The 19,902-nt window shown below is 48.6% G+C and overlaps 1 protein-coding gene across 1 annotated transcript; it reads left to right on the top strand.

The window, feature by feature from the left end:
• On the top strand, positions 2,485-13,995 carry C19H17orf64 (chromosome 19 C17orf64 homolog). The gene is made up of 6 exons (XM_018064063.1): positions 2,485-2,535; positions 4,712-4,813; positions 5,060-5,235; positions 6,640-6,739; positions 10,517-10,712; positions 13,739-13,995. The coding sequence occupies exons 1-6, from the start codon at positions 2,485-2,487 to the stop codon at positions 13,816-13,818; spliced, it is 705 nt and encodes a 234-aa protein (XP_017919552.1). The 3' UTR covers positions 13,819-13,995.

Below are 19,902 nucleotides of genomic sequence, written 5' to 3'. Positions count from 1 at the left end.
CCATGGAGTCACAGAATCAGACATGTATTTTAATAATCAGTACTATTTTAGTAGTGAAGTATTTTTTAATGAACTTTAACTTTAATATTAGAGTAGTATTTTTTAAAGTATTGATATGCCACAGTTTATTTACCCTTTCCTATCCATGACAGCTGTTTCCAAACTGCTACCCCCATAACTTTCCTCATTTACATCTTCTCTGCTGCTGCTGCTGCTCCTAAGTCGCTTCAGTCGTGCCCGACTCTGTGCGACCCTCTGGACAGCAGCCCTCCAGGCTCCTCTGTCCACAGGATTCTCCAGGCAAGAATACTGGAGTGGGTTGCCATTTCCTTCTCCTACATCTTCTCTCCATAGGGCTAATTCCTCTAAGTAGATATGGGAAAGAATCTGCCTGCAATGGGGGAGACACAGGCTTGACTCCTGGGTTGGGAAGGTCTCCTGGAGAAGGAAATGACAATCCACTCCAGTATTCTTGCCTGGAGAGAATTCCATGGACAGAGGAGCCTGGCAGGCTACAGTCCATGGAGTCTCAAAGAGTCAGACATGACCAAGCGCCTACACTTTCAGAATTTATGGGTCAAAGCAAATGCCTATTAAAAAAAAAATGTATTACATTTTGTAATACATTTTTTTAAAAAAACTAATTACCACTCCCAATAGAAGTGTGCCAAAGATTTCCTCTTCCCCTCACTCTTGCCAATATAATTACCCTTCTTAAAACAGCCGAAAAATAATCTTGAATTAATGTTCAGAGAACACTCTTTCCAGTTTGGAAACAAACCCACCTTGTCCTCTAGGAAAGTCAAAGCGCAGTCGCTCAGTTGCGTCCGACACTTTGCAACCCCATGGACTGTGGCCCACCAGGCTCCTCTGTCTATGGGATGCTACAGGCAAAGAATATTGGAGTGAGTTGCCATTTCCTTCTCCAGGCGATCTTTCCGACCCAGGGATCGAGCCTGGGACTCCCTCATTGCAGGCAGATTCTTGACCATCTGAGCCACCCGGGAAGCCTACAACTTCTAGTTAAATATTCCTGTCAGTCGCAGGTACCGCCGCCAGATGGCGAGAGAGAGGCCTGGGAAGACCGTGCGGCAGCAAGTGTCTGCAGACTGCACGCTGACTCCTGCTGTCGAAGGCGGGGGAGAGGACAGAACGGGGTGGAGAAAACGGGACCCGGGCCCAGAAAACAGGAAGGGACCGGCCAGGAGAGGGTGTCCAGCGATCCAAAGAAGAAGATGCTGGTTAGGTGAGGGGACCGGGGCGGCAGTCTTACCACCGCCCTGACCCGCCCGGCGAGCTGATGTGGATGCAAGGGGCCGCGTTAGAGACGAGGGGCGGCGTGGCCCCGCGCCCCGGAGCGCCTCCAGGACAAGCCGGCCGGGGAGACGCGCGGACCCCGCCAGCCCCCTCTACGCCTGCGCCTGGCTTCCCCCGAGGGCGACGCAGGAGGGAAAAGCCAGGCCGGCCGGACTCCTACCCGAACCTCGGCGCCGCCCCTCGTGGCGGCGGACCCAAGGCAAATAACGGGGATTCTGTGCTTCTCGGCTGGTGGTTCCAGGAAATGGGATCACGACTGAGACCTGGGGCTTCCCAGCCGTGATCCCGGGGCTTCCCTCGTGGCACGGTCGGTAAAGAATCCAGCTGCAATGCAGGAGACGTAAGAGACCTGGGTTCGATCCCTGGGTCAGGAAGATCCCTTCCAGAAGGAAATGGCAACCCACTCCAGTATTCTTGCCTGGAGAATCCCATGGACAAGGAACCTGGCGAGCAACAGTCCATGGGGTCACAAGTATCGGACACGACTGAGAGACTAAACCACCACCAGCCCTGGGACCTACCCCGGGGAAGAGGTACGAGGGTGGCTGGTATTTTCGTATACTCCCTAAAAGCACCACCACCATCCACCCACAACCCAACACAGTGGGTTCCTTCCCTCCTGGAGGCTACGGACAATGGAAGAGAAGATGCATCCCGGGAGAGCTTGAGGATGCAACGTTCTCCCTACATCCTCTACCCCATTGTCCCCGGTCCGAAAAGGACGGCTACGAAACCTCTTCTCGCTCTCCTCTGGGGGGCGGGGGTGGCGGGGAGCCCACAGGCGAGCCCACTCTGAAACCGAGGGGGCTTGAATGGTACGCAGGCAGGAGAATTATTCCTAAAGCTTTACCCAAGTTCAAAATCGACAGCACCCGACAGTGCTCTTTGGAGAAGGGGTGCCCGCCCCTCCTGGGCAGCTGTGAGCCCCGACAAAGTCTGGGGTGCGCCTGGCCCAAGCTGCTGGCTTGCAGGGCGGGCTCCGGGGCACCCGGGGGAACCCAGGCCGCGTGGGGGAGGGGCGCTGGGCTCTGTGTTGGCCGTTGCCATGGTTTTGCCCCGAGTTCCGAGTGCCACTCCCTGAGTCACTGGGGGCCCAGAAGCAGGAGGTGGGAAGCCTGAGGGGACCCGGGGAGTGCCGCTGTGGAGCCCATCAGCGCTCCTGTTGAGATGGAAGCCTCTAATGGGCAGGCGGACGAAAGGGAGGAGCCTCTAGAGCAGGTCAAGTGGGGCTAGGGGTGTGAGGGGGGAAGGAAAGGAGGACCTCAGGGGCTGGCTTGGGAAGGCAGAGAAGAGGAGCGTCAAGGAAGAAGACGGGGAGCGGGGGGTCGGGGGTGGGGTGGGGGTGGGGGCGGGAAATGGTGAGGTTCACCACTAAGGGACTGAAAGAACAAGAGAAGGTTAACTCATCCAGACAGATGTTTATCCAGGACATAGATACCTGGCAAGATGATGGGGGAGATTCCTGGCAAGACGATTGTCAGTTATAACACTCACAGGCTGGTGTGTGTGTGTGTGTGTGCATGGGTCATCGTCTGTCTGGTTTATATGGAGTGTTTATCCAACTGACCAGCCAGGGTTCCCTCGCTCTGGAGTCTGGAGGAGCCTGTGTCCTATTCTCTCTGCATCTTTCTCCGGCCCTTTCCCTGAAATTTCCCTGTACCCCCTGAACACAGGCAGGACTTCATGCTCTCTTGTGTTTCGGCTCCCCGGTGAGGCACGCAGGATCTTAGTTCTTTGACCAAGGATTGAACCTGTGTCCCCTGCAGTGGAAACTTGGAGTCTTAACCACTACGCTGCCAGGGAAGTCCCCACGCTCCCTTTTCTGGGAGGCTTTTTAAAAGGCAGGTGTAAATCTCATGTCAATCTAATCCTGTGCTCTGACTTCAAGTGTTATTCTGAAGTCACCTCATTGTGATTCATTTTCAGTTTCTTTTGCTCCAGCTTGCCGCCAGCAAGATCTTTCTCATCATCACCATTACTGTCACCCACTTTCCTGAGTGCCTGTTAGTCTGGCAAGAAGCTAAAGATTAGGGATACAAAGAACTGGGCCTGGGATTTAGGAACTCAATAAGTGTTTGTTGAATGAGCAAGTAAATGAATGATGATCCTTTCCCCCAAGGAGTTACTTAAGCATCTCGGGTACCCTCTGCTCATCTGTAACCAAAAATAAAGAGTTCTAGCCTTACAAAATCTGTGGCAGAATAAAATGAGTTAATGTTGGTACTTCCTTGAAGGTCCAGTGGTTAAGAATCCTCCTTGCAAATCAGGGGACATAGGTTCCATCCTTGGTCCAGGAATATCCCACATGCCTCAGAGCAACTAAGCCCCTGAGCCTATGAAGCCTGCAAGCCCTAGAGCCATGCTCCACAAGGGAAGCCATTGCAAAGAGAAGCCTTCATACCACCGCAAAGAGTGGCTCCTGCTTGCCACAACTAAACAAAGCCCACGTGCAGCAATGAAGACCCACTATGGTCAAAAAAGTAAATAAATTTAAAAAAAATTTAAAAAAAGAATCCACCCTCCAATGCAGGGGACCCAGGTTCCATCTCTGGTTGGGGAACTAAGATCGCATATGCTGTGAAGTAACTAAGCATACTCACTGCAACTAGAGAACCCAAGCTCTGCAACTAGAGGGAAAGCCCACAAGCCACAATGAAGCCCCAGTGCAGTCCTCTACTCAAAACAAAGAAGTTAACCATACACAGAAAGAGTTCAGTTCAGTCGCTCAGTTGTGTCCAACTCTTTGCGACCCCATGCACTGCAGCACACCAGGCTTCCCTGTCCATCACCAACTGCCAGAATCTACCCAAACCCATGTCCATTGAGTCGGTGATGCCATCCAACCATCTCATCCTCTGTCGTCCCCTTCTCCTCCTGCCTTCAATCTTTCCCAGCATCAGGGTCTTTTCCAATGAGTCAGTTTTTCCCATCAGGTGGCCAAAGTTATTGGAGCTTCAGCTTCAGCATGAGTCCTTCTAATGAATATTCAGGACTGATCTCCTTTAGGATGGACTGGTTGGATATCCTTGCAGTCCAAGAGACTCTCTCAAGAGTCTTCTCCAACACCACAGTTCAAAAGCAGCAATTCTTTGGCGCTCAGCTTTCTTTATGATCCAAAAGAAAAAGAGTTAAGTGCTTTGCAAAGTTAGTTAGTATACAGAGCTATAATATTGTACAAGAAATGGATTAGGTGGTCTTGGTTTTCTAAGCAGGGATTCTCAGAGATGGGTTTCCTTTGCCAAGGGCTCACTGGCCTGAGAGCTGGGTCAAGGAGGAGGTCACTGGGAAAATGGAGAGGGGCTTTGGCTGGCGTCTGGATCAGTGCTTGCCCAGCACTGCCTCTCAGGAGCAGTAGCCCTAGGCCCCAGCTGACTGCTGCCCCTGTTTCCTCCAGGGGCCGAATGCACCCAGCTTAGAGAAGAGCTCCAATACCGCCCCAGCCAAAGACTCCCTTGTGCGCCATGCCAAGGGCCTTGACCGGGACACCTTCAAAATTGTGAGTAAGGGGCCAGCCTGGGGCTTGTACCCTGTTCCCCACAGGTCAGGAGATCTGGGTCAGAAGCTGGCAGGCCTCAGATCCATAGTTCACGGCCCCACTGGACACCCTCCTGGGAAGGAAGTGGCCTTCTCACATAACACTGGGTGGGAAGGGCTGCAGCTGGGCCACCTGTTGGCTATGTGAGGCTGTCCCACTTTCTCTTCTTTCTCCTATGGCCCCTCACTTCCCCTGTTGCCTCCTCAGTGTAAAGAATATCTAAGGCCACTGAAGAAGTTCCTGCGAAAGCTGCACCTGCCAAAGGACCTTCCGCAGAAGAAAAAACTGAAGTACATGAAGCAGAGCCTGGTGATCCTAGGGGACCACATCAACACCTTTCTGCAGCACTACTGCCGAGCCTGGGAAATCAAGCACTGGAAGAAGTAGGACAGCCTCCCTACCCCGACTGTGACCCTCTCTCCTGGGCCACTCCGTCCAGAATCGAGGTCACTCCTTAGTGCAAATCTCCTAGTCCTTCACCTTAGTGTGGAAGGCTCAGGATCCTGGAGTGAGTGTGGTGAAGAGGGGTGGAGAGAACAGCACCCTCTAGTGACTCAGGGCAGCACTGATTGGATAAAGGACTCTCCTCACCCGGGGACAGGAGTTCAGTTCAGTTCGGTTGCTCAGTGGTCTCTTTGCGACCCCATGGACTGCTGCACGCCAGGCCTCCCTGTCCATCACCAACTCCTGGTGTTTACTCAAACTCATGTTCATGGAGTCGCTGATGCCATCCAACCATCTCATCCTCTGTCATCCCCTTTTCTTCCCGCCTTCAATCCCTCCCAGCATCAGGGTCTTTTCAAATGAGTCAGCTCTTTGCATCAGGTGGCCAAAGTATTGGAGTTTCAGCTTCAGCATCAGTCCTTCCAATAAGCATTCCGGACTGATCTCCTTTAGGATGGACTGGTTGGATCTCCTTGCAGTCCAAGGGACTCTCAAGAATCTTCTCCAACACCACAGTTCAAAAGCATCAATTCTTCAGTGCTCAGCTTTCTTTATGATCCAACTGTCATATCCATACATGACTACTGGAAAAATCATAGCCTTGACTAGATGGACCTTTGTTGGCAAAGTAATGTCTCTGCTTTTTAATATGCTGTCTAGGTTGGTCCTAACTTTTCTTCCAAGGAGAAAGCGCCTTTTAATTTCATGGCTGCAGTCACCATCCACAGTGATTTTGGAGCCCCCAAAAATAAAATCTGACACTGTTTCCACTGTTTCCCCATCTATTTGCCATGAAAGGATAGGAATGGATGCCAAGATCTTAATTTTCTGAATGTTGAGCTTTAAGCCAACTTTTTCACTCTCCTCTTTCACTTTCATCAAGAGGCTCTTTAGTTCTTGGCTTTCTGCCATAAGGGTGGTGTCATCTGCATATCTGAGGTTATTGATATTTCTCCAGGCAGTCTTGATTCCAGCTTGTGCTTCCTCCAGCCCAGCGTTTCTAATGATGTACTCTGTATAGAAGTTAAATAAGCAGGGTGACAATATACAGGCTTGACGTACTCCTTTCCCTATTTGGAGTCGGGGAAAGAACTCTGATAGAATAACTGCTGTGTGCAGTGGGGGCTCATCACCAAATACAGGGGATTCAAGGCCTGGAGAATCCTGCCCTCCATGCGCCCAACCAAAAATTCAGGGGGCAGGGGTGGTCCGTATCTCCCCCTGTGGTCCTGGCCATAAGGCAGGTGCGGGAGGGAGAGAGGCTGGGTCCGCCCCTCTCAGCCTCGGCCCCGCCCCCTCACCCTCGGCCCCGCCCCCTCAGCCTCGTTTCCCCTGCCTTTCAGGATGCTCTGGCGGTTTGTCTCCCTCTTCTCAGAGCTGGAGGCGAAGCAGCTTCGCAAACTCTACAAGTATACCAAGAACAACCAGACCGCCAAGTTCCTGGTGAGGCTCCTCCCTGGCCGGCAGAGGGCTGGGTGGCGCCTTCTTGAATTGTAGGGGGAGGTCTGAGCCTGAAGGGCTGTGCTTTTTTTTGGCCACAGCATGTGGCATGAGGGATCTTAGTTACCTGACCAGGGATGGAATCTGGGCCCCCAGGGGTGAAAGTGCGGAATCCTCAACACTGGACTGGCAGGAAATTTCCTGAAGAGCCCTCTGATAGAACAAGTACTCTTTAGTCCTTCCCATGCTCATTGCCTGAGGAAAACTCCACTGCCTCCCGGGTGGGCACAGAGTGGGCTCATGAGGCTGAGACAGCTTCACACCGTCCACCACCACCCCCTGAGCAGGAGCAAGGACGTTCCTGAGGAGCCGTGGGTGGGGACGACCCAGGCCAGGCAATGAGGCATAGCCAGCTTCAGGGAGGCTATGGAGACCATTACAAAGGCCAGAGGATAAATATCCCTGGTAGGCTTTGTCCCAAAAGAGTGATTCACAAACATTTTAGTCTCAGATCACTTCTCCCCTCTTAATTTTTGTGGTGCTTAGTTGCAAAGTTGCATCTGACTCTGCAACTCCACCGACTGTAGCCTGAGAGACTCCTTGGTCCATGGGATTTCCCAGGAAGGAATGCTGGAGTGGGTTGCCATTGCCTTCTCCAGGGGATCTCCCCGACCCACGAGTCAAACCTGTGTCTCCTGCATCGGCATGCATGTTCTTTACCTCTGAGCCACTAGGAAATCCCATAACCCCACAAAGTGTGTTTGTATCAGTTCAGTTCAGTTCAGTTCAGTTTGTATCAGTTCAGTTCAGTCGCTCAGTCGTGTCTGACTCTTTGAGACCCCATGAATCGCAGCACGCCAGGCCTCCCTGTCCATCACCAACTCCCGGAGTTCACTCAGACTCACGTCCATTGAGTCGGTGATGCCTTCCAGCCATCTCATCCTCTGTCGCCCCCTTCTCCTCCTGCCCCCAATCCCTCCCAGCATCAGCGTCTTTTCCAATGAGTCAACTCTTCGCATGAGGTGGCCAAAGTACTGGAGTTTCAGCTTCAGCATCATTCCTTCCAAAGAAATCCCAGGGCTGATCTCCTTCAGAATGGACTGGTTGGATCTCCTTGCAGTCCAAGGGACTCTCAAGAGTCTTCTCCAACACCACAGTTTAAAAGCATCAATTCTTCTGTGCTCAGCCTTCTTCACAGTCCAACTCTCACATCCATACATGACTGCTGGAAATGTGTCTGTATAGGTTACATCTATTGATATTTGCCCTACTAGAAATTAAAGCTAAAGAAAAAGTTCAAAATATGTACCTGCTAATCATTTAAAATCAAGGAGCCCGTTATATGTTAACATAATTTTTATGAGAGATAACTCATATTTGTATCTCCCGAAACAAATTTAGTGAGAGGAGTGACACTGCTTTCTATTTTTGCAGATCTTTTAGTGTCTGGCTTAATAGAAGACACTTGGCTTCTCATATCTGCTTTTGCTCAATCTCTTATGATATAATGATTTGGTACATAAGAAAATCCAGCCTCCTACTGATATATATATATATATATAATTATTAATAGAAAGGAGAGGAGTATTTTATTAGCGTTTTCAGATAAAGGTGAATATTTTTTGACACCAAAACTCAGCAAGTGGCAGTTACTTAACTGCAATATTGAATCTGAAACCATATCAGTGGATGTTTGTTTATTAAGCTGTTTATTTTTGTGTTTTTTTTACCACATCACACAGCAGGATCTTAGTTCCTTGACCAGGACTGAACCCATGCTTCCTGCAGAGCAAGTGCAGAGTCCTAACCACTGGACCACAGGGAATTCCTTCAATGAATGTTTTAAAATAGACTTTTTTTTAAAAAAGCAGTTTTAGGTTTATAGAATAACTGGGGGTAAAGCGCAGGGTTCCCATACTTACCCTTTCCTGTTTTCCTTATTATTAACACCTTGCATTGGAGGGGTACATTTGTATCTTTGATGAGCCAATATGGATACACTGTTAATAAATAATGTCCGTAGTTTACATTAAGGTGTATTCCTTGTTTTGTACATTCTGTAGGTTTTGACAAATATACAGTAACATGTATCCATCATTACAGTGGAAAAAGGAAGTTTCATTGCCCTAAAAATCCCCAGTGCTCTCCCTAGTCATCCCCTCCTTCTCCCCTCAAGGCCCTTGGCAACCACTGATCTTTTAACTGTCTCCATGGTTTTTCCTTTTCTGGACTGTGTAATTGGAAGGTATAGTTGGAATCATACAGTATGTAGCCTTTTCGGATTTGTTATCAATGAACTTTTCCCACTGGGTTACATTAGAATCCATTGATTTCTCTCCTGTACTCTGAGTGGATCCCACTTTTCAGGCAGTTCGTGAGGTTAGAATATTTCACAGAGCACCCTTTGAGAAGCACTATCCAAAAGGATAATTACAGGGAACAGTTTTTATGTACTAGGAGACTTTATGTTCCTTCATGTCATTCTTCAAAAGTAACCCTAGGTAGTAATTAGAATTATTGTCCACAGTGTGTAAAGGAGGGTGCCTAATCTAGGGAGGTGAAGGAACTTGATCCAGACCACGCAGCAAACGGAAAGGATAGAGCTGGGTTCAAACATAATCTCATTCAAAGGAGATCCCTGCTCTGACCTTATCCTGCCCATTGCTCCAGCTGGGCAACTATAACGGCATCCTCTGATCACTCGGTAAAGAATCCTCCTCTAATGGAGGAGACTCCAGTTCAATTCCTGGGTTAGGAAGATCCCCTGGAGGAAGGATAGGCTACCCACTCCAGTATTCTTGGGCTTCCCTTGCGGCTCAGCTGGGAAAGAACTGCCTACAATGCAGGAGACCTGGGTTCAATCCCTGGGTTGGGAAGATCCCCCGGAGAAGAGAAAGGCTACCCACACCAGTATTCTGGCCTGGAGAATTCCATGGACTGTATGGTCTATGGGGTCACAAAGAGTTGGATGTGACTTTCACTTTCTCTGTGGGTCTCTATTTCATTCTCTGAACATGAATGTGGGGATAGATTCAGTGATTCCTTTTAAGAATATGAGGAGCTGCCATTTTAGTCATTCCTAGATTTCAGCAACCAAGGAACTTTCAAAAGATGTTTCCAGGCTCTCAATTTTAATTTTGCAAAGGACTTTAAAAAATAAGCACCAGGATTTCCCTGGGGATCCAGTGGCTAAGACTCTGCCCAATGCAGGGGAGCCGCGTTCAATCCCTGGTCAGGGAATTACATCCCACATGCAGCAACTAACTAAGAGTTCTCATGCCACAACTAAAGATTCCACACTCCACAACTAAAACCCAGCACAGCCACGCATGCCTGGTTGCTTCAGTCGTTCGTGTCTGATTCTTTGCGACCCCACGGACTGCAGCCCGCCAGGCTTCTGCATCCATGGGGTTCTCCAGGCAGGAATACTGGAGTGGGTTGCCATGCCCTCCCTCAGGGGATCTTCCTCACCTAGCACAGCCAAATAAATATTTTTTTCAAGTCCCATTGTTTAATTACGAACACATAAGACACTGTGCTCAAAAACGAGAGGGAGGAGATACTGCAAAGGAAAGACCCACCCAAGAAGACAGAGTTGGCAGCCTGGCCTCACGATCCCCATGGTCCCCCTGCCGCCCCCCAACATCTGTGGTCCTCACTCCAGCCTGGCTGCCCAAGCGTGAGGCGCAGCCTGGCCGCAGCAGCTTCCTGACTCGGGCAGGGCTCTGGCTCTGGCAGGCGGGCCCCTCTCTCCTCCTCAACACTCTGGTCCCCTTGCAGGTGGCCTTCTGCCCCTTGGATGCCCCGGAGAGCTCCTTGCTGGCTGACCAGGAGGACAGTCTGCCCAAGCTCTGCACTGCCTGGGGGCTCCGCAGCCATCTCAGTGGCATGAAGGAGAGGCTGTCCAAGCTGCAGGCCCCGGGCCACCCGGCCTGCCTGCTGAAGGAGCTGAGAGCCAGGGGCCCCCGCAGGAGAGGTATGCCCGGAGGAGCGGCCCGTCTGCCTCCGGGAGCGCCTGACCTGGTCCTCTTCTGGCCGCCCCATCTTCTCTTCTGCCCTGCATTTCTCTTTGTCCATTTTCCTTCCCCTTCTCCACTTTTTCTTTTCTCTTTTTCCCTCCTTCTCTTAGGTCGGCTCACTGTAGGAAATTTGAAAAGTTTGTGCGGGCGCGCTCAGTCGTATCTGACCCCATAGACTGTCGCCTGCCAGGTGCCTTTCTCCCTGGGATTTGCCAGATAGGATAAAACAGAAAAGTCACCCATCACCCACAAGCAGGACTAATAATCATATTTAGGTGTGTTTCCTTCTTGTTCCATCTCAGTTTCCCCCTGGAGGTCTAGGGAAATGTGCCTTTTCCAGCTAACAGGTAAACAAAGGCATGCTCCCGTGTGATCAGAAGCAGAGCCATTTCTAGTGGCCAACAGCAGGGACTCTCGGGAAGTGGCCGAGCAGCAGACTGTGCCCTGCTGGTGTTGGGTGGGCTGAGGGTGGAAGGAAGGGGTCACTCCCTTAGGAAGGAGGCCGTCCAGCCAGTCCAGGCCAGTCCAGTGACCACGGCCCCTGGACTGAGGCTGTGGGCTTAAAGGACAGAGTCTTCAGTGAGGGGGGCCCAGCAAGGCTGGAGTCTGTGAAGGCCCGTTCCGGGCGCTAAGGATCAGAGAGATGTTAGACCTCCTACCTCTCACCCTTCTGGAACTGGCTTCTGGGGCCACGTGTAGCTGTTCTTGCTTAGCTCCTGTGGGAGAGAATGAAGGCACACAGGGAAACCTAGGACCCCAGAGCGCAGTCCTAAACTGGACCCAGGGTGTTTCTCTGAAGGCCGGGCCAGCCAGGGCCGTGCTCAGGGCCTTTTCAGCGGCCACAGCTGGACCAGAGGGAGCAGGGAAGTGAGGATAGGTCAATGAAGAGGGCCCAGAGCCCCAAACCCAGACCCGTGCCTGGGCTCTGTGGGGGCCCGTGGCTCTGGTGCCTACTGCTTAGACTGAGGAAGTGAAACATACAATGGAATGAAGGGCAGTCGGTATCATTAAGATGATCTGGATCAGGCAGTCCATGAATCAGATGAGCAAAGTGTGGTTCAGGCTTTGGAGCCAGCATCTCCCTGTACCAGGTGCATCGTGTCTCTTAATTTCACCCACCCCTGCAGCACCCGGAAGAGCTGGGCATGACCGTCCCCCTTTCACTAATGATCAATCTCAGATCACAGGGCAAAGGGTAGGTCCGGAGGTTTGGAAGGAGGTAGGTTTGGGACAGGCTTTAGAGAAAGGAAAAAGGAGAGAGATGGGGGAGACAAAGAAGTGGAAGAGAGTTCCATGTGGAGGTGAGGCAGTGAGCACACAGGCTGGGCTTGGAGGTGAAGGGTGGAGAGAGAGGGCTAGAGTGGCAGGTAACAGGGAAAAGCTGCAGACGGCGTGTTAAGTTGGGCTTGAAATTGTGATTCTTTTTTTTAAGTGTTTTTTAAAAAAACTTCTTTATTTGGGTCTTTGTTTCGGCACTCTGGACCTTCAGTCTTTGTTGCAGCATGCGGGACCTTTAGTTACAGTATGCGAACTCTGTAGAGGCATGTGGGCTGCAAGTGGAATCTAGTTCCCTGACTGGAGATGGAACCCTGGCCTCCGCCACTGGGAGTGCACAGTCCTAGTCACTGGGCCACCAGGGATGCCCCTGAAATTGTAATTCTTAAAATAACATTTCATCACAAACACAAGCCTATCCTAGAAAATTAGATAAAACAGATTAACAAAAAATAAGAAAATATAAACATCACATTGTCATCCACAGTTACCACTTTCCAGATGCTTTTCATGTGTATAAACACCTGTATTAAACCAAAATGAGACCATGCTATATGTGTGGTTTTGACTTGAACTTGCTTTTTTCAGATAATTATAGAAATCTTCCATGTCAACATCTTCATTGAATTAAATACTCCATTTTCAAATTTTCCCAATAGTCAAAGATACCTTTTGCACTTAATTTCCCAAATCATGCATTTCGCCTGGTTCTGTCTCTTAAGTCGCTTTTAACCTGAGTCTCCCTTTTCTTCCACCCCGATGTGCTGAAGAGATCAGGCTACTGTCCTGCAGACCATTCCACTTCCTGCTTTTTTCTTATTGCTTGCATTTGGCATCTCTGAAGCTTGTTTCTCTCAGAGCAGCATTGTAGGTCAAGGGTCCCCATGGATTTGTGTTAAACACATTTCTGACTGGCATACGTTTCAGGCGAGGTGCTAGTCTTCATACTGTGTTACATGAGAAAACGCATACTACCAGGTGGGGCCACCACGACCGGGTGAATCCCTGAGTCTATCATGAAATTAAACATGAGCTGTGCGGGGGCTCCCCTGGCAGTCCAGTGGTTAAGAATCCACCTTCCAATGCATGGGATGCAAGTTCCACCCCTGGTTGGGAAACTAAGATTTCACATGCCTCAGGGCAACTAAATTCCCACACCCACAGAGGGCAACCAAGATCCCACATGCTGCAACGAAGCGACACAGCCAACAATAAATGAATATGTCTTTTTTAAAAAAGAAAAGATCAGTGAAATTGACACCATCCCCCCAAATATGAGCTTCCTGGTGTTCCTTGGGCACTGTGTTCATGAATCAGTTCTTTATTTTTTTCATGAATCAGTTCTTAAGTAAAAAGATGGCAATGATGTTTGCAAACAACCCAGCAGCAAAGTACTGGAAACCGGGGAGTGAATGGAGACAGGAGTGGAGAGGAATCACAGAAGCCAGAGGTCGGCCCTGACTGTGCCCCGGGCTTAGACTTTGAGCAGCCCATTTCCTTACTCTGCACCTGCATTCGATCCCTCAGCTGTAAACTGGGGTGATTCCATCTGCCTACCCCACAGAGTTTCTGTGAGAAACGGGTAAGGGACTTAGGTTGAAAGCAAGGTAAGCTTTTGTTGCTCTTCCCACCACAGCCAGCAAATGTTACAGGCTGATTCTCTATTTGTGATGTCATCAGCACTGTCTCTGACCTTCCTCTTTTTCAGGTTCTAAGCTTCCTCAAGAGCCGAAACTCAAGAGAAGGAGGATTAAGGAAGCCCCAGACACTCCAGAGACCTGTCCTTAGAAGACCCAGCTGGGGCTGAGGACCAGCTTGCCCTGGATCCTAGAGCACTTGCCCTTGAGGGGAGGGGGATATGAGGGACCAGTGAGGGGAAAGAAGAAGCTGTCTTTATCAAAAGGATGCTCAGTCTTAATTGTGCATAAATGGGACAAGGAAATAAACATCCTTTAGATAGTTCAACTTGGCTAATCATTGTAATTCATTTTTTTAAATTTATTTGGTTATTTATTTGGTTGCACTGGGGCTTCACTGCTCTCTGCGGGCTTTCTCTAGTTGAAGAGAGCAGGGGAGGTCTCATTCTTTTTTGAGGTCTCATTCTTTTTTTTTTTTTTTTAATTAAAAATGAATATTTGCCAGCCACCTTCTGAATAGTAAATGGCCCCCATATACACAGGTGAGTAAGAAGAGGCAGTTGCTGTGTCAAGGACCGTCACAGCCTGGGGGAAACACACACACAAACAGACGTTAAACAGGGTGATGCCAGTGTCTGGGGAAGGCCTTAAGGGAGGTGACATAGGCCTGATATGTGTCTGCCAGGAGAGAGCACAGGTGGGAGGGCAGTGGGCTAGGAGTCAACTGGAGGGTGATAAGTCTGGTGCCTTCCTAAATCATCTGCCCTTGATCCTGTGGGAACTTAGAGGGAACAGTGACAAGGGAGATGCCAGGCAGGGGAAGGAGTTGATGTGACGTGGGAACCAGCAAAGTACGTGGAAGTGAGAGAGGGGAGAGTCAGGAGACCAAAGAAGGAACTGTATTCATCGTCCCAAGGGACTTACCTGGCTGTCCAGTGGCTAAGATTCCGTGCTCCCAATGCAGGGGGCCCAGGTTGGACCCTTGGTTGGGGAACTAGATCCCCCATGCCATAACTCGGAGCCCACATGCTGCAGCGAAAGATTCTGCATGCCACATCCAAGACCTGGCTCAGCCAAAAAGCATTTTTTTTTTTTAAGGCCGCTGCACTTCTCTAGGGCATTTTGAATGACTAAAGAAGAACTTCCTTTAAAAAGTCAGTTGCCAATATTAACTCGGTACATTTCACATTAGAAACAACAGTTTGAAAAACCTGGCCACACTCGGAGGTGCCTTCTCACAGACAACCCCTGGCTGGAGCTCAGGTTTCACGGATATTCTCCCCAGTTCACCACAGTCTCCACCCCTCCCTGTTGCCTTATACACCGGCCTTCTTCACTCCTTTCTATTAGTACGTTGGACCCTTTTCGCCTTTAGTATTTGCCACCCGTAGGGTGTATACACAAACATGGTGAAGCTGTGCATGGATGGAGGCAGGGTGGATTTGTGGGGCTAAGGCTAAATGGACAGCTCTTGGTGATGGAAGTGGGAGATGACAAAAGGGGAAGGGGAGGAAGTGAAGATGGCACATTGTCTCTAGCTAGAAAGGCCAGGGAGACAGTGGTCAACTCCAGGAGGAGAAGCAGGTCCAGTCGTGTTCCAAGAACACGGGAGAATCACAGCTCTGTTCCAGGCAGAGCATCCGGCGTCCATGGAGGTGGAGGGTGGGGGGTGGGGATACCAGAATAAATGTGTGTGACCCTGTTTCCTCTCCTCCTTCAATTTGTATTTAGGAGTAAATACTATCAAAGGTTTTAAACGGTAAAATGAACAGCAGTCTAGACCTGAAGGCCAAGGACAGGAACGCACCAGTGGGGAGGGAGGCAGCCACCCCATCTCTTTGGTCCTCTCACCCATTGCCTCCCAGAGGCGAGATGAGAGAGGCTGAGGCAGGGGCCAGGGGTCAGCCTCACTGGGTGGTCCCCGCCAGTCCTGACAAAGCAGGGAGGGTTTGTGAAAGAAGAGCAGCAGGTCGGAGGGTGTCTCTGACAACTGGGGGCTCTCCACTTTTCTCCCGAGCGATGTCATTGACAAGGTCCCGGGGAAAAGCTGGCTGTTTAGGGGACAAACCAAAGTAATGAAGTGACCTCTGTGTGTGAGGCAACACTGCCCCCTACAGGAATTCTGGAACTCTACAGCCTTCTTCCTGTGCAAAGAGCTGGAGACCAGGAGCCAGTGAGGGAGATTCCTACCAGCCTCAAGAAAAATCGGGAGGCCGGCAGGTAAAATGTGCAAGAGGTGAGGCTTGGATTTGGAGGCTTGCTTTCTTTTTTTTTTTGGCTGCATCAGGTCTTAGTTGAGGCAGGTGGGCTTAATTGCCTTGAGGCGTGTGGGACCTTAGTTGCCTGACCAGGGATTGAACCTACATACGCTGCATTGAAAGGTAGATTCTTAACCGCTGGACCACCAGGGAAGTCCCTTTTTTTGGGGGTGGGGGCGGCCTCTTAACTCTTTCCTTAAATTCAGTAGGTCTCAGAATACTAAAAAGACAGATCACATGACACTGCTCTGCTCAAAATACTCCAATAGCACAGAGGATTTTTAGAGCAGTGAAAATACCCTGTATGATACCAGAGTGGTGGATACATGCCATCATACACTGGCCCAGACCCGTAGGATGTGTGACACCAAGAGCAACCCTAATGTAAACTGTGGACTCTGGGTGATAATTCTGTATCAGCCTAAGTCCATCAGTTGTAATCAATAACCGCTCTGGTGGAGGGTGTGGGTGACGGGGGAGGCCGTACAGAGCAGAGCAGTCTACAGGACATCTCTGCACCATCTGCTCAGTTTTTCTGTGAACCTAAAACTGCTCTAAAAATAACAAACACACATACAAACCCTCCAACAAACAAACAAAACCAACAGCTCTTTATCTCCTTCAGATTAAAAGTCAAAGTTTTTGCAAGAGCCTACAAAGCCCTGTATGATCTATCCCTGTCCATTCTGGGACCTCTTTGCGCTCATCCTTGCTTTTCTCATACCAGACGAGCATACTGCTGGGAAATTCTCTGGTGGTCCAGTGGCTAAAACTTCATGATCCCAACACAGGGGGCCCATCTCTGGTTTGATCTCTGGTCAGGGAACTGGATCCCACATGCCGCAACCAAAAATCTCATGTGCTGCAACTAAGGCCCAGCATAGCCAAATTAAAAAAAGTAAAATAATTTAAAGTATACTCCTGCTTCTGCCAAATAAATTTTAAAAATTTAAAGTATACTCCTGCCTCAGATCTTTTCACTGGCTATTTCCTCTGTCTGGAACATTCCTTTATTAAAAAATAGCCATTTATTGATTTATTCCACACTCCGCACCTTTAGGCGTGTGGATATCTTGGTTCCTGGGTCAGACAGGGGATGGAACCCAGGCTCTCTTCAGTGGGAGTGTAAAGTCTCAACCAGTGGGCCTCCAGGGAAGGTCCCTGTCCGTCTGGAATGTTCTTTACCAAAATACCCACTTGGTCATTTCTTCTTTCCCTTGAAATCTTTGTTCAAATATCACCTCCTGAGGATAGCCTACCGTAATCCCCTATTTTAAAGTCCAACAACCTCTGCACCCCAAATATCCTTTACTGTTTTTATTTTCCTTAAGTACTAATACCTCTCAAATATTACATAATTTAATGATTCGATTTCTTGTTTATTGATGTTCTCCTCCCATTAAAATAGAAGTTCCACAAAGACGGAGGTTTTTGTCTGTTTTGCTCATTGCTGTATCCCAGTGACAACAGGCCCAGCACCCAGGAGGCACTTAACACACATTTGGGGTTTTTGTCTTTAATTTTTGGCTGCACCCAGTGGCATGCGGGACCTTAGTTCCTCAGCCAGGGATCAAACCCGCTTCCCCTGCATTGGAAGGCAGAGTCTTAACCACTGGACTGCTGGGAAAATCCCTTAACAGATATCTGTAGAATGAACGATTGGATTCCATGACTGGGGAGATGGCAAAGTGCTTTCTTTGTATCCATCCTCCTTGGATCTTCATGTCAAACTTGTCAGGGAGATTCTGCCGCATTACGGAGAAGAAAACAGAGGCTTAGGGGCTGCCACAGCTGAGTTGAGAGATGGGCTTTCCAGGTCTCCTGACTCCATATCTAATGCTCCTTAGTTTTGACTTTATGATTTTTCCTTCGTGCATGCAGACATTTTTTTTTATAAAGTAAAATTATCAATCTTTTCTTAAATGGTTTCTTTATGACTGAAAGATCTTCCTCACTCAGGGAATATTTTAAATTCTATCTTTCTGGCTTCCCTGCTGGTCCAATGTTCTTAACTGATGTTAAGAATTCACCTTGCAATGCAGGAGTTACCGGTTCTGCCCCTGGTCCAGGAAGGTACCCCAGGCCACAGAGCAACTAAGCCCATGCACTGCGATTACTGAGCCTATGCTCTAGGGCCTATGAGCCGCATACTGACGCCCGGACACCCGAGAGCCTGCGCTCCACAGAAGCCCCTGCAGTGAGAAGCCTGCGTGCCGCAGCTGGAGGGGGGCCGCCACGTGCCGCATCTAGAGGACAGGCTGGGGGCAGCAACGAGGATCTAATGCCACCAAAAATACGTTTTAAAAATTCTATCTTTCCTTCTTCTAGCACCAAGATTTCAGTTTTTACATTTAAATCTTTGGTCTATTTGGAATTTAAAGTTGTGTAATTGGATTCCAATATATGTGTTTTTCAGATAGCTAAACGGTTATCCTTGCACAAGTGGGAGTGTATTTATAGGATATAATATAGAAAGGAAAAAAAAATCCATTTTCTACACAGTTTTGAAATGTCATCCTTATTATATATTAAGTTCCTGATTTACTTGGGTCTACTTCTGAACTTTTTGTTCTGGGCTATTGATCTCTCTGCTCATGTAGAGTTGGGTTTTACTGAAAAGGGAGAAAAAGACACTACAATAACAAAACAGGGTATGATAGGGAAAGAGTATTCAGTTTCTAAAAAGAACCAAATGAAATTTCAAAAATAAAAATAATCATTGCTATTGAAACCTTAATGGTCAAGTTAAACAGTAGACAACATCTGAATTCACAGATCAATCTTAATATCATAAAGCAAAATAGCCAGACATTTATGGGCCTCCAGCCTAAGTGGTATGTTTGCAAAATATTCAAACCTGAATCTGATCAAATTTCTAGATCTAATTACCAGCTCATAAGAAACACAAGGGACTGGGGAGCGTATTAAATGATACCATGGGGACAGAATCAGCAAACTTCTTTTAAAATTTTTTATTATTTATTTGTTTTTGCCTGCGCTGGGTCTTCGTTTCTCTGCTCAGGTTTCCTCCGGTGGCGGGCTTCTCACTGTGTCGGCTCCTCCTGTTGTGGCGTACAGGCTCTAGACACTTGGGCTCAGCGGTTGTGGCCCTGGGCTTAGCTGCCCTGTGACATGTGGGATCTTCCTGGACCAGGGATCAAACCTGTGTACCCTGCATTGGCCAGGGAATAAAAAATAAAATAAAATATTAGTTGCTCAGTTGTGTCCGACTTTTTGCGACCCCATGGACTGTAGCCTGCCAGGCTCCTCTGTCCATGGAATTCTCTAGGCAAAAATACTGGAGTGGGTTGCCATTTCCTCCTCCAGGGGACCTTCCCAACTGTACACAAAGGAGACTTCATTAATGTGCATTAGAGGGTACCCTAGGTTAACTGTCATAGAAAACTGTCTCTTCAGCCTTTAAATTCTATACAAATTCTACACGTCTGCTTGGCCGACTGTTTGTTTCTTGACTTAGGTTTTAAGGCGAATGACCTGGGGCTATTTGTTTCCATCAACCTGATTGCGAATCTAAAGGTGCAGTGGGAAGCCCTCAGCAAACTCTTGACTATGTGAAGATCCACAGAGTAAACAAACCAGTTACTTTAATAAACAAACTTCAAAGGGGGAAAAAAGGAGGGGGAAGAAATCTAAAAATTAAGAGATTGAAGAGATACGACCAAAGCACATAGGAGGACTCTGCATCCCAATTAGAACAAACCAGTTCTACAAAACGTTCATGAAACATTCAGGGAAATTGAACATGGACGGATGATTTGATGATGTAAAGGAATGTTAGTAGTTCTTGAGTTTAGTATTTTGGATTTATATATATATATATGTGTGTGTGTGTCTTTATGTTTTAGAGATAAACAGTAAAATATTTGTGGATAAAACTATGATTCTGGGATTTGATTTAAAATATCTAGTGCAGTGGTGATCATTTGGTAATGTATAGAAACATCAAATCACTGCAT

This window comes from Capra hircus, chromosome 19 (assembly GCF_001704415.2).
Source record: "Capra hircus breed San Clemente chromosome 19, ASM170441v1, whole genome shotgun sequence".
NCBI lineage: Eukaryota > Metazoa > Chordata > Mammalia > Artiodactyla > Bovidae > Capra > Capra hircus.
This window is presented reverse-complemented; position numbering and strand designations above follow the sequence as displayed.

Coding starts and splice junctions, on each gene's coding strand:
- C19H17orf64 (XM_018064063.1), top strand. CDS start 2,485: ATGGAAGCCTCTAATGGGCAGGCGGACGAAAGGGAGGAGCCTCTAGAG. Junction 4,814..5,059: donor ACCGGGACACCTTCAAAATT/GTGAGTAAGGGG, acceptor TTGCCTCCTCAG/TGTAAAGAATATCTAAGGCC. Junction 10,713..13,738: donor CAGGGGCCCCCGCAGGAGAG/GTATGCCCGGAG, acceptor CCTCTTTTTCAG/GTTCTAAGCTTCCTCAAGAG.